Source organism: Thamnophis elegans, chromosome 15 (genome assembly GCF_009769535.1).
Source record: "Thamnophis elegans isolate rThaEle1 chromosome 15, rThaEle1.pri, whole genome shotgun sequence".
NCBI lineage: Eukaryota > Metazoa > Chordata > Lepidosauria > Squamata > Colubridae > Thamnophis > Thamnophis elegans.
This window is the reverse complement of record NC_045555.1, coordinates 16,268,972-16,286,881: the sequence shown is the minus strand read 5'-3', so window position 1 is coordinate 16,286,881 and position 17,910 is coordinate 16,268,972. Positions and strand designations below refer to the sequence as shown.

Here is a 17,910-nt window from a genome sequence, read left to right as displayed (position 1 = left end):
CTTTCCATGAATTTTTTTCTTAAATAGCCTTTTTGAAGGTGCCCAAGTTGGTGGCATGTTGGTCAGTTGCACTCGAAGACCTCCAAGGTCCCTTCCAACTCTGTTCTTCTATATAGGTTTGGGAAGAAAAGAGAACAATAAAATGCATGTTTGAAACATCTTTCTGAGTGATATCTTTCCACACAGTTGTGGGGGAAGTAATATTTTCTGCTGATGGTTCCAATTTGGATCTTAATCTGGCTCTTTGCCCATTTTTTTTAAACTTAACTTTCTTCCAACTTAAAGAAACCAACATCAGTTAGGTAAAGGTAAAGGTTCCCCTCGCACATACGTGCTAGTTGTTCCTGACTCTAGGGGACGGTGCTCATCTCCGTTTCAAAGCCAAAGAGCCAGCGCTGTCCGAAGACGTCTCTGTGGTCATGTGGCTGGCATAACTAAATGCCAAAGGCACACGGAACGCTGTTACCTTCCCACCAAAAGTGGTTCCTATTTTCCTACTTGCATTTTTACATGCTTTTGAACTGCTAAGTTGGCAGAAACTGGGACAAGTAACGGGAGCTCACTTGGTTATGCAGTACTAGGGATTCGAACCACCGAACTGGTGACCTTTCTGATCGACAAGCTCAGCATCTTAGCCACTGAGCCACCGCATCCCTGACATAGTCAGTTACACAGAGACCATTAACCATGTTTGAGTTTCCTCTTCTGAAATGGAACATTGCCCTGATTTCTTTCTTTTCTTTGTGTGTGCGTACCAGGAACATGTGTGAGTAAGGGCGTGTGAGTAAAATCAGCCTGGAGAGGTGGAGAAAGGGTTTTGGAAGGCTCCCAGTAGGTTGACATCTCTAACACTTCCTCTGGTGGTTTTCTTGCCAAAGATGAATTTCCCTCTTGCAATATAGCTTCAAGAGGGATGATCTCAATGCAATCCCCATAAATCATAGGAGACAACTGCAGATAACCAAGACTTAGTCAAGCAGGCCAGAAATATTTCTATAATGGTTTCATAAGTAGGAGTTTTCCAATTCCAGCTGATGTTAAGAATGGGTGTCTCACCCACTCGGTTGTGGATTGATTGACCACGTGGTGACCCTGGCTTGGCCTTCTCAATTGCTGTCTCTGTCTTAATCAGGAAGACCACACCTTAACAGATTAACAGAGTTGGAAGGGACCTTGTAGGTCATCTAGACCAACCCCCCACTCAAGCAGAAGACCCTACACCATTTCTGACAAATGGCAGTCCAATATCTTCTTGAAAGTCTCAAGTGATGAAGGCAACTTCTGTTCCATTGGCTGATTGTTCTCAGTGTCAGGAAGTTTCTCCTTATTTCTAGGTTGAATCTCTCCTTGTTCAATTTCCATTATTCCTCATCTGGCCTTCAGATCCTTTGGAAAATAGCTTGATCCCCTCCTCTCTCTGTGGCAGCCCTTCAAATATTGGAAGACTGCTATCATGTCTCCCCTGGTCCTTCTATTCACTAGACTAGCCATGCCCAGTTCCTGTAACCATTCTCCATATGTTTTAGTCTCCAATCCCCCTAATCACCCTGGTTGCTCTCCTCTGCACTTTTTCTAGAGTCTCAACATCTCTTTTATAGTCTGGTGACCCAGTGGTGGGTTTCAAATTTTTTTAGAACCTCTTCTGTAGGTGTGGCCTGCTTTATGGGGGTGGCTTGCCGCCCATGTGACTGGGTGGGAGTGGCTTGCTGGCCATGTGACCTGGTGGGAGTGGTTTGCCAGCCATGTGACTGGGTGGGAGTGATCAACTTGTAAAATGTGGTGAAACTCACTTAACAGTGCTCTTGCTTACCAACTAAAATGTTGGTTCAGAAACTCTGGCATTTGAAGCACGCAAGTCTTAAAGTTGTCAAGTTACAAGACCCTCGCACCCCTAACCCTTTAGAAAACAAAAACCCCAGGGGTGTTCAAACTTGACAGGTTTAAGACTTGTGGACTTCAACTCCCAGAATTCCTCCTCTCACTCTTCATCTTGATGATGTCCAGACGGACGGGGGGAGGGAGCTGGAACCGGTTCTAAACGGCACTGTAGATTTGTGGAAAATCTTCTGTAGAAGAGGTTAGAACTGGCAGGAACCCATCCCTGTGGTGACCAAAACTGGATGCATACCTGGCTCACGAGAAGAAAGGATGGGGGCCACAATGTTTCCCAGTGCACAAACTATAACCCAAAATGCAGGAGAGAAGTCTGTTTGAGAAGGGGAAAGGAAGCAAGCAATGCCAGGCAAACAGCAGGAAGAGCTAGGAGTGAGGTTCATCTGAAGGACAGCAGGAGGGTTGCCAAGCATGTCGATAGTCTATGGTCAAACTGAGATTGCAAAGAGTAATAACACAAGAGCAGACTCTCTTGGTCTCAGGTGACTGCCAAGATCCTAGAGAAGCTCTCTGGGCACTTTTTGGAGAAGCGGAGTTAAAGTGCTCCTCCTTGCCTACCGCGAACCTCACATCAATCCATCGTTAGATGAAGTGGTCAGTTTTGAAGGAGAAACATCAGAGATGGTATTCAGCTGGTTCTCTCCGGTTTGGGCGAACTGATAGCGGCGGCTGTGGGAGGCTCTGCCCACACGACCTGATATAATGCACAAGTACTGCGCAAGTGCGGAAGGCGACGCACATGCGCAGATACGCATGCTCACAATTGCAAACTGGTAGGGAAGGGAAGTGAATCCCAACTACTGAGCAACATGTAAACCAAGAAGGGCTTCTGTTTCCTTTCTGTTTACATAAACATCACACATGTAACTTTTTTTAAGTGAACCACAATGGTTATTACGTAGGAAAAAGAGGGCGGATAAAAATCGATGAATTTTTTTAAATCAGATTTTTAAATTTTAAATTAGATTTTTTAATTTTTATCAAATTTATTTTAATAAAATGCTTTTGGAGTAAATATTTATCTAAAGGTAGTTTTCTATTTAAGATACATTTATAATTTAGTTTGTTCAGCATGAAATTAGTTTAGTTTAGCTTAATTATGTAGCATGAGGCTCTATATCAGTGGTGAAATTCAATTTTTTTTACTACTGGTTCTGTGGGCGCGTGGCAAGACATAACCGCGAACGTCAAAAGCACGCCGACAAAACCGCGGCGCTAAAACCGCGATGTCAAAAGCGTGCCGACAACAGCGCACCGACAGAAGCGCGATTTAAGTTAAGGTAAGGTTTAGGGTTAGGTTTAGGGTTAGGTTTAGGGTTAGGTTTAGGGTTAGGGTTAGGTTTAGGGTTAGGTTTAGGGTTAGGTTTAGGGTTAGGTTTAGGTTTAGGGTTAGGTTTAGGGTTAGGTTTAGGGTTAGGTTTAGAATTGGTGAGTGTGGCAGGGGAAGGATACTGCAAAATCTCCATTCCCACCCCACTCTGTGGCCAGCCAGAGGTGACATTTGCCAGTTCTGGGAACTACTCAAAATTTCTGCTACCAGTTCTCCAGAACCTGTCAGAACCTGTTGGATTTCACCCCTGCTGTATATGCTACAATATTGGGACTGTCTGTGAGTGAAATCACAGGTCAGAGGAGGAGGCGCTGCGGGAAAAAGATGACAATTGCTCTTTAAAAATTTAAATCGAATTGATTCAAATCAAGCCTTTTTACTACTGATTTAATTCATGATTTAAATTGTGATTTAAATCAAATCCACCCTGCAAGAAAAACGGCATAGTGTCGTAGAATCATATTACTGGAAGATACTTTGAAGGTCTTTTAGTCCAACCGCCTGCCCATCCCGGATAAATGGTTGTCCAATCTTTTACTAAAAACCTCTATTGATGGAGCACTCACAACTTCTGAAAGCAAGCCGTTCCGTTAATTAGTTGTTAGGGGAAAAAAACCCTCCTCCTTATTTCCAGGTTGACAAGTTCCCTCTGGAAAGGTTCCATCCATTACTGGAATCACCATCCCATGCCGAGACTCAATCCTTCTAAGGAGCACGCTTTGAACATTTCTAAACATCAAGGAACGTTTGACGTGACATTTTCAAATTGATTCAGGGTATGAAAGTGAAGCTGTGACTGATTTTGTTTTCTTGGGCTCCGAGATCACTGCAGATGGGTGACCGCAGCCATGACATTAAAAAAAAACCTTGCTATTTGGGAAGAAAGCTATGGCAAACCTAGCCAGCATACTAAAAAGGAGAGACATCACATTGCCAACAAAGGTATGGTTTTCTTGTTAATGATGTACAGCTGTGAGAGTTGGACCATAAGGAAAGCTGAGTGCCAAAGAATTGATGTGTTCGAATTGTGTTGTTAGAGAAGACCCTTGGAAGTCTCTTGGGCTACAAGGAGATCCAATCCGTCAATCCTAAATGAAATCAACCCTTCTTTGAAAGGACAGATAGTGAAGCTGACGCTCAATACTTTGGCCACCTAATGAGAAGAGAGGACTCCTTGGAAAAGGGCCAGAGATTTGGAAAGATGGAAGGCAAAAGAAGAAGGGGATGGCAGAGGAGGAGATGGTTCATTGACACAATGAACATGAGTTTGGGCACTCTCCAGAAGACAGTGGAGGACAGGGGGAGGGGAGGTTGGTGGTCTACAATCCATTGGATCACAAAGTGTTGTACATGACTTAGAGACTGAACGATATCAACAACTGCAGTTTTGTGACTGTAGCATCCACCTGTAAGCACTCAATGTTATCCATCTGAGAATTGCACACCTGCAGGCATGTATGAACTCCAGGATATGCTTTGGAACACAGGACACGGTGGCTCAGTGGCTAAGATGCTGAGCTTGTCAATCAGAAAGGTCAGCAGTTCGGTGGTTCGAATCCCTAGCACCCCGTAGCAGTTTGAAAGCACGTAAAATGCAAGTAGAAAAAATCAGAATCACCTTTGGTGGGAAGGTAACTGCGTTCCATGCTCCTTTGGCATTTAGTCATGCCAGCCACATGACCACAGAAACATCTTCGGACAGCGCTGGCTCTTCGGCTTTGAAACGGAGATGAGCACCGCCCCCTAGAGTCAGGAACGACTAGCACATATGTATGAGGGGAACTTTACCTTATGCTTTGAAAAGTAATTTTTTAAAAGATAAAATACAAATAGAAACAAGAATTGAGAAAATTTAAAGAGAGACAGAGAGAAAGTAAAAAAGAAAGAAAGAGAAAACAAAGAAGAGTAAAACCCTCTTCCTTCTAGCCCAGAGGAGGTTATCGCTGGGCATCGAAACATCTTCAAGAAAACCGTCAAACTTGGCAGACACCAAGAACATACTCAAAAATAGTGACTTCCTATTTATTTATTCCACAGGAGTGCAAAAAAAAGTCGCAACCTCAGCCTTTTGCTTCACATTTCTAAAGATTTCAAGTCACTTCCTTAAGAACAAAGTCAATCTAATTATCAAAAGTTAAGGTTTTGCTTTCCCCGCACTTTTTGAGTACAAAATTCAGATGGGGTTTCCAAAGAGAAACAAAGCTACATAGATTCTTCGATTAGAACAGGGGTGTCAAACTCAAGGCCCAGGGGCTGGATACGGGCTGTGGGATGCTTAGATTTGGGCCATGGGGCCTCCCTGGAAACAGTGAAGAATTGGCCCATGGTGCCTCTGCTAGTGAAAATGGAGCTTGGGAGGGCTGCATGCTTAGAAGCCCATTTTCACTGGCAGAGCACTTGGGCCACCACAGGTTCCCCTGACACAAGTGACGTCGAGCTGGCTATGCCCACCCCAGCGTTGCCCACTCCCCACCTCCCCAGGTCAAACACAACTCTGATGCAGCCCACATTGAAATTGAGTTTGTCACCCTGGTATTAGAACCAGTAGTTTGGCTGCCTCCTTTTGGAAAGTGGATCCCAAACCTCCCTTTGCTCTACTTACTTGTCCTTCTATTCACCAGTTTGAGAGAGAGATATTACTGAGCCTTTGAGGACTACAAAGGGAATAATTGTCTCCCTGTTGCTTTTCTCTTTATAAACTAGTTTCCTTTTGTTTTCTCTCAGCAACCAATTATTGTATTTTTCGGACTATAAGATGCACCGGTGTATAAGACGCACCAAGATTTCGAAGAGTTAAGTAAGAAAAAAAATGTTTTTGTCCCCCCCCCCCAGGAGCACTCTTCAGGCTTCAGCAGGGCTGGGGGAAGGGAAAAGACCCCCGTTTTTGCAGAAAATGAGCCATTTTTTGCAAAAACGGAGGCATTTTTGTCTTCCCCCAGCCCTGCTGAAACCTGCAGAGTGCTCCTGGGGGCTGGAGGAAGGCAAAAACGCCTCATTTTTCACAAAAATGGGATGTGGGGGCGGGGCTTCGGGAGGCAAAAAAATGGCTGTATTCAGTGTATAAGATGCACCAACATTTCCATGCTCCGTTAAGGGGGTTGGGGAAAGGTGCATCTTATACTCCAAAAAATATGGTATTTGTCTGAAACTGACCTGGGGGAAACTTTGAAAGAAGATCAAAATACTGTAACATGAATTGCTTTATCTTCATTGGGAAGAAAGTTAGGACACCACAGTCAAGGAACACCAGTGGTCATTGACTTACAACCATTCATTTAATGGAAGAAGTGAGTTAGGGCCATTTTTCACTCTTAGGACCGTTGCAGCATCCCTACTGTCACATGATCAAATTCCAGACATTTGGCAAATGGCATGTATTTAAGATGGTTGCAGTGTCCGGGGTCCTGTGATCAGAGGTGATGTTCAATGAAATCGCGGGTGGCCCCGCCCACCCCTGCCTCTATGGAATCCCATTTAGGCCCTTTTTTAGCGAAAAGCATATGCACGGAAGGATTAGCGCAAGCAGGGAGGTGGCACCGCACACCCACTCACATTTGTGAACCAGTAGGGAAGGTAAGTAAATAACACCCCTGCCTGTTGTGACCTTCTGACAAGTAAAGTCAATGGAGAAGCCAGGATTCACTTTACAACTGCGTTACTAACTTAACAACTGCAGTGATTCACTTAACAGATAGCAATAGCACTTAGACTTAAATACCACTTCACAATGCTTTTACAGCCCTCTCTAAGCGGTTTACAGAGTCAGCCTAGTGCCCCCAACAATTGCCCCACATTTTACCCCACCTCAGAAGAATGGAAGGCTTGGTGGGATTTGAATTGCCAAATTGCAGGCAGCCAGCAGTCAGCAGAAGTAGCCTGCAGTACCACACTCTAACCACTGTGCCACCTCAACTCTTAGTTGTATAGCAAGAAAGGTTGTAGCAATAGCAATAGCAGTTAGACTTATATACCGCTTCATAGGGCTTTCAGCCCTCTCTAAGCGGTTTACAGAGTCAGCATATTGCCCCCAACAACAGTCCGGGTCCTCATTTTACCCACCTCGGAAGGATGGAGGGCTGAGTCAACCCTGAGCCGGTGAGATTTGAACAGCCGAACTGCAGAACTGCAGTCAGCTGAAGTAGCCTGCAGTGCTGCATTTAACCACTGCGCCACCTTGGCTCTGAGGTGGTGCAGTGGTTAAATGGGGCAATTCACTTAACGAATGTCTCACTTAGCATTTGAAACGTTGAGCTCAACTATGGTCATAAGTTGAGGACTGCCTGCAAGCTAAATATTTTGAGAGGCGCTCTTCCTTTCTGCACTCTGCACACCTCAGTTAAACTTGTCTTGAAAAATCAATAGACGAAAAAGGAATGGTGATCTTCGTAAAGTCAAATGGAGCAGATTACATTTTTCAATCTAGTCTCCAGTTCTTGAGTCCTACTTGATGGAACTTCACTGAGCTTCTTAGAATTGTGGTCCTAAAATAAATCTTCAAATAAACCATAAATTGGTTGAGTTCGGGAGGAAGTTCAGACAGATGTTGCTTCCTTTTCTTGCAAAAGTTTTAATTGTCTATAGTATACAAAAACCATGGAAGGTTCTCCATTTTATTCCCTACCGCTCAAAATGAAACTAGTGTCCTTCCACTGGCCAAAAATAAGAAAAACAAAGACCGAAGAGAAGAAAGGAGCAAATCAAATTGTCTGTGAAATTAATCCTGCTAACTCTAAAGAGCCGAAAGAGGCTAACAAAGCATAACAGAATAGAATAACAGAGTTGGAAGGGATCTTGGAGGTCTTCTAGTCCAACCCCCTGTTCAGGCAGGAAACCCAATACCATTTCAGACAAGTGGCTATCCAGTCTCTTTTTAAAAACTTCCAGTGTTGGAGCATCCATAACTTCTGGAGACAAGTTGTTCCACTGGTTAATTGTTCTAACTGTTAGGAAATTTCTCCTTAGTTCTAGGTTGCTTCTCTCCTTGATTAGTTTCCACCCATTGCTTCTTGTACGGCCCTCAGGTGCTTTGGAGAATAGCTTGACCCCCTTTTTGTGGCAACCCCTGAGATATTGGAACATTGCTATCATGTCTCCCCTAGTCTTTCTTTTCATTAAACCAGACGTACTCAGTTCCTGCAACCGTTCTTCATAAGTTTTAGCTTCCAGTCCCCTAATCATCTTTGTGGTTCTTCTCTGCACTCTGTCTAGAGTCTCCACATCTTTTTTTTTTAATATTGATTTTATCTCTTGGAGATATCTGCCATCCCAACCTGTCCATGCTGATAACCCAGAACTCTTGTTGTGATAGCCATCCTGACTATTTATTTCATTCACTGCCTTCCCCTTTTATTTCCCTTAGTGTGGAAGAAATAAGAGAAAGCAAGAAGTAACCAACACTTCCTTGTTCAATTGCTGAATCAGTAAAAACAAAATCAGGAAACAAAGGAATTAAAGCAAGAGGGAGGGAAGACACCAGAAGTCTGGCTTTTGTCTGCCCCAGTGGTGGGTTTCAAAAATTGTTTGAACCTACTCTGTAGGCGTGGCCTCCTTTGTGGGAGTGACTTGCCACCCATGTGACCGGATGGGAGTGGCTTGCCGCCCATGTGACCAGCTATGAAATTATGAATTAGTATTTAGGTCGGTCCAAGTAGCTATACAGAAACTCCGGCATTGAAGCATGCAAGTCTTAAAGCTGTCAAGTTACAAGATCCTTGCACCCCTAACCCTTTAGTAGTGGTGGGTTTCAAAAATTTTTGGAACCTCTTCTGTAGGTGTGGCCTGCTTTCCGGGTCCACTGGTGGAACCTCTTCTAACCAGTCCGGTAGATTTGACGAACCGGTTCTACCAAATAGGTGCGAAGTGGTAGGAACCCACCTCTGGTCTGCCCCCCCTCTCCTTCTCTCTCTCTCTCATTAGCTCTAGAGGACCACCCCATTTAATGAATGATTTGTTTAGGAGGGAGAGGGAATAATACTAATTTTGACCCACTAGCCAAACCATTCGGATTTCAAGTCTCCTTCCTACAATAGTCGATGGACATTCTCAGTCTTCCGGATCATGTTTGTCCCAAAGGTGTCTTTTAAAGAGGCAACTGGAGTTTCTGGTTTTTCTGTGGAGAAGTTTTGCTTCTCATCCAAGAAGCTTCTTCAGCTCAGAGCTGAAGAGAGAGTGCTAACGACCAGATGACTGCAAGGAATATAAATCCTTCCATCCTCCACCATCCAGTCAGAACTGAAGAAGCTTCTTGGATGAGAAGACAAACATCTTCAAAGAAAAACCAGAAAGTCCAGTTGCCTCTTGAAAAAGCACCTTTGGGACTTCCGACAAAAGCTGATGTGAGTTGAAGACATCACCCATTCCTCCATCCTATCCCCAAATCAGAGATGTCCCATCCTCACATTGGTGTGGATTAGCCATGAGTAACTCCCCAGATCCTTAATGGCTGCTTTTTCAGGTTTATCTTTCACAGGTATCCATTACCACTGGCCAAACATTTCTCTAGCAGAGTGTCCACTTGTATCTGTTCTTGTAGTGAGCATAGAACAGACATCAGCATTTTATGGACCACATCTGGGCTATGACTGTCCGGAATGGGACAACTCACCACAGCCAATTTGCAATGGTCAACCCGCCATAGGACAACTCGCTGCGAGACAATTCAACCATTGAATTGCATGCTTGCAATATAACTGCATTGCTTTTATTTTGAAGGCAACAGCTATTTTTTTTCCCAATGTACATTTATGTGTGCACGCTCCTACACACCTTCACAATAATGTCTTGGTCCTATTGGTTCGGTCCTCCACAACACTTCCAGTTTCTCGTGTGGCCTCTTGGGAAAATTATATTTATCTACTCTTGGATGTCTTTGACAGAGGAAAGATTTGGCACTTTGGAGCCATCTTCAGTAAGTTTGCCCTTCTTTTAATTCTCAGGATTTTAATTTCTCAATTCAGCCAGAATTTGAATACATTCGTAAGGAAGTGCATTTTTATATTAGGCCTTGTCAGAGGTGGTATTCACTTACTTTCCCTACCAGTTAGCAAATGTGAGTGCATGCATCATTGCATGCGCAAGACTGTCTGTGCATGCACTTTGCTTATGCGTGTGGATTGCACGCATGCACATGGCTTGAAAATGTGCATAAATAGGATGGCATAGAGCCGGGGGAGATGGACGGGCTCACCCGTGATTTCTACTACTGGTTTGGGTGAACTGGTCCCAACCGGCTGAATACCTCCTCTGGAACTTGGGCAAACAGAGAGGAATATCCTGGAAAGACAAGATCCTTTTTTCCTCTCCTGACTTTGAACTGGCACTAAAGCCAGCAGGCATCCCAGAGCAAGTGGGGGGGGGGGGAGCCAGGGAGCAATTAACAAGGAATAGTTAAATAACCACAGGTTTTCTGCAGGAAGAAAACAAAAACAGATGTGGATTTAACTTCTCTGTATGGGTTTTTTTTTTTTTAAATAAAATTCAGAATAGAGGGTTTAAGGCCGTTTTAACCCGCCACAAATAAGCAATTACTTATTTTACGTGTTTGACCTTTCCTGGCGTTTTAAAATGTCATTTTTTTTTCAATAGCTTTGGGTGCCAAGAATGTCCTGGTCTGTGTGTGTGTGTGTGTATGCATGCAATTTTTTTTAAAAAATGGTTCTCGTCAAACTTCTAACCACACCAGGATTGTTGAAAGCAAGAGCATCAAATAATAGTCGTTTGTATCTGAATAGTGTTGATTTCCCATTTCCTGAATGCACCAATTCATTCTTCTTCCTGGGGACTTGCAGATGGTGGGAGAGATTCCATGCCCATAATCCTCAGCCTGAAGTCCGATAAATGGGAAGAGGAAGGCCCATCTTACTTATTTCAGCCAAATAAATGTTGCGTTCTGTTTGTCTGTTGGCCTAAATGGTCTCTCTAAGTGGACCACCAGGAGACGTCTGGTGCAATTTACATTGGCTGTTGCAAGCTCAAAATTAACAGCAATCCCACCAGGGGTGGGGTTCTCACCCTGTTCCAACCGGTTCGGTTGGAATGGGGCCAGCGCCGTCCTCGTGCACGCGCGCAATGCACGCATGCGTACTAGCGCCTGTGCGATGCTCCAGCTGCTCCTGGAGGATCGCGCAGGTGCTGTATACGTTCTGCGCATGCGTGGAAGCGCAGAACTCGTCAAAACTGTGTAAGAAACGTGGGCGGGCGGGTGGATCCTTCGGCGTTCCCGGAAGTTACTTACTTCCGGGTTCGCTGACCAACCGGTTCGCGGGGACTGCCGCGAACCGCCTGAAACCCACCCCTGAATCCCACCCACCCCTAACTGCACCCCCCCCCCAGCCAAAGGGAATATTGTAACACGCCTATCATCGCAATGAAACATGAACTTCTGGTATAATAGAATGGGCAGTGATTGTTTGATGCAGTTACATATATTGTTAAAGCTCTGTTTACAAGAGGGGTGTAAAACTCGATTTCATTGAGGCCCACATCAGGCTTGTGTTTGACCTCATGGGTCGGGGTAGGCGTGACCAGGATGGGTGTGGCCAGCAGGATGTCACTCGTGTTGGGGGCACCTGTGGCAGCCCGAATGCTCTGCCCGTGAAAACGGACTCCTGAGTTCCTTTTTCGGCTGTGACAGCCTCCTGCAACCTTCTGCCAGTGCAAATGGAGCTCAGAGGCCATTCACAGCCCTCGCAACCTCCATTTTTGGCTGGGACTGTGTCCTGCCACCTTCAACCAATGCAAATGGAGCTCACAGGGACTTCACGCGGCCCTCCCAAGCTCCATTTTCACTGGCAGAGGCACCACGGGCCGGTCCTTCACTGTTTTCAGGGTGGCCGTGTGGGCCAGATCTAAGCACCTCATGGGCCAGATCTGGCCCCTGGGCCTTGAGTTTGACACCCCTGGTTTACAAATAAGTAGTGGGCAAGAAAGCCTTGAACTCAGCTCAGTTACTAAAATCCCGCCACAGATTTGTTACAAACTGGGCCCCTGCTTTGATTTTATTCATTTGATTTTTGATGAGAGTCAGAAAAGTAAATTCTGTCTATCCTTCGATTATCATAGAACAAAGATTCACAGGATTAGAAGGGGCCTTCGAGGTCCTTTATTCCAACCCTTCTATACCATTCCAGGCAAATGACTAGCCAATCTTTTCTTAAAAACCCCCAGTGATGGAGGACCTTCAAATACCAGAAGGCAGACCATCCCATTGATGAATTGCTTTCATGGTCAGGAAGTTTTATTTATTTGTTTGTTTATTGAATTTATATGGTGGTCCAGTCACTCTCTGTGACTCTGGGCAGCTTACCAAGAATGAAAACCCAATATGCAAGCAATAAAACACCCCACCCCCAGTGACAAGAATCAACCAAACGAGCCACTTGATGTGCTCCATCTCACTCTAGATCATTCCCTAGGCCTGTGGGGCAAAATCAGGTTTTCGGAGCCTGCAAAAGAGGATCAAAAAAAGGGAGTCAATCCAGTGGTGAAATTCAATTTTTTTACTACTGGTTATGTGGGCGTGGACTTGGTGGATGTGTTATAGCTTGGTGGGCATGGCAGGGGAAGGATACTGCAAAATCTCCATTTCCACCCCACTCTGGGGCTAGCCAGAGGTGGCATTTGCCGATTCTCTGACCTACTCAAAATTTTCGCTACCGGTTCTCCAAAACCTGTCAGAACCTGCTGGATTTCACCCCTGGGTAAATCTAATCACTGTGGGGATGATGTTCCAAAGGAAGGGAGCCACCATGGAGAAGGCCCTTCTTCTGGGTCCTGCCAGATCGACCTTCTAAGTTCCTCCTTAGTTCGAAGTTAAATCTGTCTTTAGCTCATATCCATCCATTGTTTCTTTTCCTGCCCTCTGCTTTGATTGATCTAATATGTCGCTATGATTGCAACTGTCACGATTTCAAATATGGCTTTTTATATTTATATACAGTATATACGGCTGTGGGTATGTATGTTGCAGCATGACCCTGGAACACCTCAAGCAATTTCAACCAAACTTGATACATAGATGACTTACTCTCTGGAAACAAATACTGTGGGGGTAAGACATCCCTAAAACCCCCCGGGGGGTGTTTTCTATTAAGATACAGCCTGTTGTGCCTTAAAATGTCATCTACTGTGCTGCCTTAAATGGGTTCTACTGTGTAGCACAGTGGAGTTGCCATGGAAAACGGCGTCACAGTACTCCACAAGGGGGATCCCTCTGGTAAGGGGGAAAATTCAACATTAGAATTTAAATTTGGTCCGGACATTATAAATAAATACCCAGGCAACGCCAGGTTATCAGCTAGTGCAGGATAAATCAAAAGTGCTCACCTTGGGAAAAATAACAACAACAACAACTAGATTTGTCTTTTTCTTTTCCAGGCCTTGAACAGCAGTCTGTATAAGAGTGCCTCTCCTTACGGTTCTCTTAATAACATCGTGGATGGCTTGAATTCCCTTACGGAACATTTCTCTGACATTTCCCTATCATCAGATGCCAGAAAGCCAAGCAAGAGACCTCCGCCAAACTATTTGTGTCACCTTTGCTTTAACAAAGGACACTACATCAAAGACTGCCCACAGGTAAGAACCGTACAATCTTGGGAGACCTGTTTCCTGCACAAATGAGGTTGCACATACATAGTCTTCGACTTAGGACCACAAGAGCCCAGAATTTGTGTTGCTAAGTGGGATAGTTGCTGAGTGAGTTTTGCCCCGTTTCATGACCTATCTTGCCACACCATTGTTAAGCAAGTCACCGACCAGGGTTGTTAAATTAATCAAACTGTTGTTAAGCAAGTCTGGCTTCCCCATTGACTTTGCCTGCCAGAAGGTCACAAAAAGGTTGATCAGATGACCTCCTGACGTTGTAACCATCATAAATAGGAACCCGTTGCCAAGCATCCAAATTTTGATCACATGACTGCAATGGTTGTAAGTGTGAAAAATGGTCCCAAGTATTGTGGCCCACCAGCAGCCAGCAGAGCTGGCAGCAGATTCGGACAGTGAGGAGGTTGGGGAGGAACATGGGCCAGTCCTTGAGTCTGGGGAAGGCTCTGATGAGGGCTCTGTGTCAGAGGCAGAGAGGGGGCCAGAACCATATGCCAGTTATCAGCTGCCTTGAGAGTCAGACATCAGTGAGGCAGATGAACAACTGGAGTCTGTTTCCAGTGTGCGCATGCACAGAGTTCCCATATGAAGGGAACAGCTAAAGAACAGGGACCGCCTTAGGAGTAAGGCCACAGATGGACGATGAATGGCCCCGCCCAGAGGAAATAAAAGAGGAGCGAAAGGGGAGTGGAGTTTGCAGGAGACAATTAGTTCACTTAATTGGTTTGTGACTCTCCAAGACTCCTTGCCACATTTTGCAGATATTGGCCTGCAAGTTCTCCAAGCCAGATAAGGTCTATGACTGTAAATCCTCCCTTGAAAGACTGCTGGATGTGAATGAGCAGAATTCACAGTAAATTAATAAAAGGGTTTTTTGTCAAGGTCAGGAGTTTGCTTCATGCTCTTGGGAAGCCTCAGTTAGAACACCAAGTCACTTTTTGTAGTGCCATAGTAATGTTGAATGATCACTACACAGATGGTTGTAAATCAGGGATTACCTGTATTCTTAATTCCTTAATGCTATGGAGATTCTCAGTCATCCAGGTCATGGTTGTCCCAAAGGTGTTTTTTCAAGAGGCAACTGGACTTAGTTTTTTCTTGAAGACATTTTGCTTCTCCAAGATACTTCAGAGCTGAAGAAGCTTCTTGGGTGAGAAGCGAAACGTCTTCAAAGACAAAACAGAAAATCCAGTTGCCTCTTGCAAAAGCACTTTTGGGGTCTAAGGAAGGTAATGTGGATCCTTCATTAGCTTCTTCAACAAATGTGCGAGCCACAATCATCCTGGTTTGGGCAACTGTGTGAGAGGGATATTAGGATCAGAGGTGGTGTTCAGACGGTTCGGACTGGTTTGGGTGAACCAGTAGTGGCAATGATCAGTTGGCCCCACCCATCCGCTTCTGCGCTATCCAGACACAAACTTCAACCGATAATTGTCTTTGGCTCTGTTATGGACTTCTTCCATGCTGTCATGGAATTCTCAAGCACATGCCATACAAACTTAAAGTCTGGGGCCATAAGTTGCAACATCAACATGGAAAGCATCAGAATCTTGCAGAAGTATCATGGGCCATAATGGTGGCATTATGTAATTTCAATCACATCATGACCCAAATGGCATGCAATCCCTTTGCTTCCTCTGCACAGCAATGTCACATTGTGGTCAGGAGGTCATTTTCTACCTTCAGACCCCGATGGTAGAACAACTTGTTTTGGAGAAGGTGGGGCCAAGTACAGAGTTGAAAAAGTTGCTTTAGGAATATTGAAATCCTTTTTATAGTTGTATTCTCTGAATAACTTTCTTAGAACATAGAATAATAGAGTTGGGCAGGACCTCAGAGGTCTACTAGTCCCACCCCCTTCTAAAGCAGAAGACCCTGTATCTTTTTAGACAAATGATTGTCCAGTCTCTTTTTGAAAGCCTTCAGTGATGGAGCATCCACAACTTCTGAAGGAAAGCTTTTCCATTGGTTAATTACTTCCTCGGTTTTAAGTGGCTTATCTCCTTGGTTTAGGTGACTCAGTGGCTGAGAAACTGAGCTTGTTGATCAAAAAGGTCAGCAGTTCGGTGGTTCAAATCCCTAGCACTGTGTAATGGAATGAGCTCCCATTACGTTTCCCAGTTTCTGCCAAGCTAGCAGTTCGAAAGCATGTAAAAATGCAAGTAGAAAAATAGGAACCACCATTGGTGGGAAGGTAACAGTGTTCTGTGCGCCTTTGGCGTTTAGTCATGCCAGCCATGTGACCACGGAGACGTCTTTGGACAGCGCTATCTCTTAGGCTTTGAAATGGAGGTGAGCACCACCCCCTAGAGTCAGGAAATGCTAGTACATACCCTGTTTCCCTGAAAATCAGCCCTCCCCTGAAAATCAGCCCTTCCTGAAAATATTGCAACACAGCAGCAGCCATGAGGTGACCACTCTTGCTGCCTCCTACACCTCAAAAATAATAAGACCTCCCCGAAAATAATACCAAGCACTTATTTCAGGAGTCAAAAGTAGGTGGGAACATGGTATGTGCCAGGGGAACCTTTACTTTTCCTTATCTCCTTGGTTAGTTTCCATCCACTGTTTTTTGTCTTGACTTTTGGTGTTTTGGAAAACAATTCAACTCTTTCCTCTTTGTAGGAACCCCACAAATATTGGAACATTGTTAACATGTCTCCGCTAGTCCTTCTTTTCATTAAACTAGATGTACCCAGTTCCCTTAACCGTTCTTCATATGTTTTATCCTCGAGGCCCTAATCATTTTTGTTGCTCTTCTCCGCACTCTTTCTTGAGTCTCGACATCTTTTTTGTATTATGGTGACCAAAACGAAGTGCAGTAGTATGCTAGAAATGTGGTCTTACTAAGGCTTTATAAACCGGTACTAGAACTTCATGTGATCTTGATTCTATCCCTCTATTAATGCAGCCTAGGATTGCATTAGCTTTTTTTGCTGCTGCAGCACACTGTTGGCCCATATTGAAGTGACTGTCCACTTCCCACAGTTACCGGCATCAAGCCAAGTTTCACATAGTCTCTACCAAGGATGTCAAACTCGATTTCATTGAGGGTCACATCATGATTGTGCGTGACCTCAGGGGGCTGTTGGTGGGCGTGGCCTGGGTGGGCATGGCTAGCTCAATGTCACTCATTGAGGCTCCGTTTTCAGCCGCAACGGCCTCCTGCAGCTCTCTCCCAGCAAAAACGGAGCTCGGGGGAGTGTGCATGGCCTCCCTGGGCTCCATTTTTATTGTCAGAGGTTGCTTGGTCATCACGGCCAAAATTGGAGCCTGGGGGGCTGCATACAGCCTCTCCGAGTTCCGTTTTAGCTGGTAGAGGATTGCAGGAGGCCATCATGGCCTAAAACGGAGCTCGGGAGAGCCACACAGAGATACAGAGGACCGCGGGCCAGTCGTTTCCTGTTTCCATGGACCAGATCCAACCCCTGGGCCTTGAATTTGACACCCATGATCTATACTTCATTGATTGGTTTTTATTACCTAATGGTAGAATCTTACTTTTATCTACGCTGAATTTCATTAACTTAGATAGGGCCGATGTTTTGGCTTGGAGTTAGGTTCTAAAGGTCACGAAGATTGTGAGAATGCATAACAATTAACTTGAACAATCTTATATATGTTAGAATTAGTTAGATTTCTTTTTAAGCAGGCTTAAAAATACTCCTTTCTGTGTATGTACAGGCAAGGGAAAAATCTCAAACAATAGAAAATTGGAACCAGCAGCCAGGAGAGATAAGGAAGCTGACCAGATACATAGTGATAAGAAACCAGGACATGCAAGAATAACAGAAGAAAGCAAGCAGCTGATGTAAAATAATCTGAGCTTTCTGTTATTAGATAGATTGCACTAATGGGAGGCTCAGTTGAATTAGGGATTTGGCTGATCAACTTTTTTTCCCCCCTAGTGCAAAGTCAGTTAGCAAAGACAAGACGCAAAGAGTGATGGGCAAAGTGGACATCTACTGCATTGGCATCCTTCAGTCTCAAAAGACTATGGTATCATGCTCTGGAAAGAGGTAAAGCTGGAGTGACCTCTCCAGAGCATGAGGCCTGGATAGATTAATATGGAGGATAGACTGTTA

The 17,910-nt window shown here is 44.6% G+C and overlaps 1 protein-coding gene across 1 annotated transcript in view; it reads left to right on the top strand.

Annotated features, from left to right (window-relative positions):
* The window catches only part of ZCCHC24 (zinc finger CCHC-type containing 24), a 137,441-nt gene that overhangs the window by 39,829 nt on the left and 79,702 nt on the right, over positions 1-17,910 (top strand). The window contains exon 2 of the mRNA XM_032232253.1: positions 13,598-13,798. Within this exon, the coding sequence (XP_032088144.1) occupies positions 13,598-13,798 (201 nt within the window). The remainder of the gene's footprint in view (positions 1-13,597; positions 13,799-17,910) is intronic.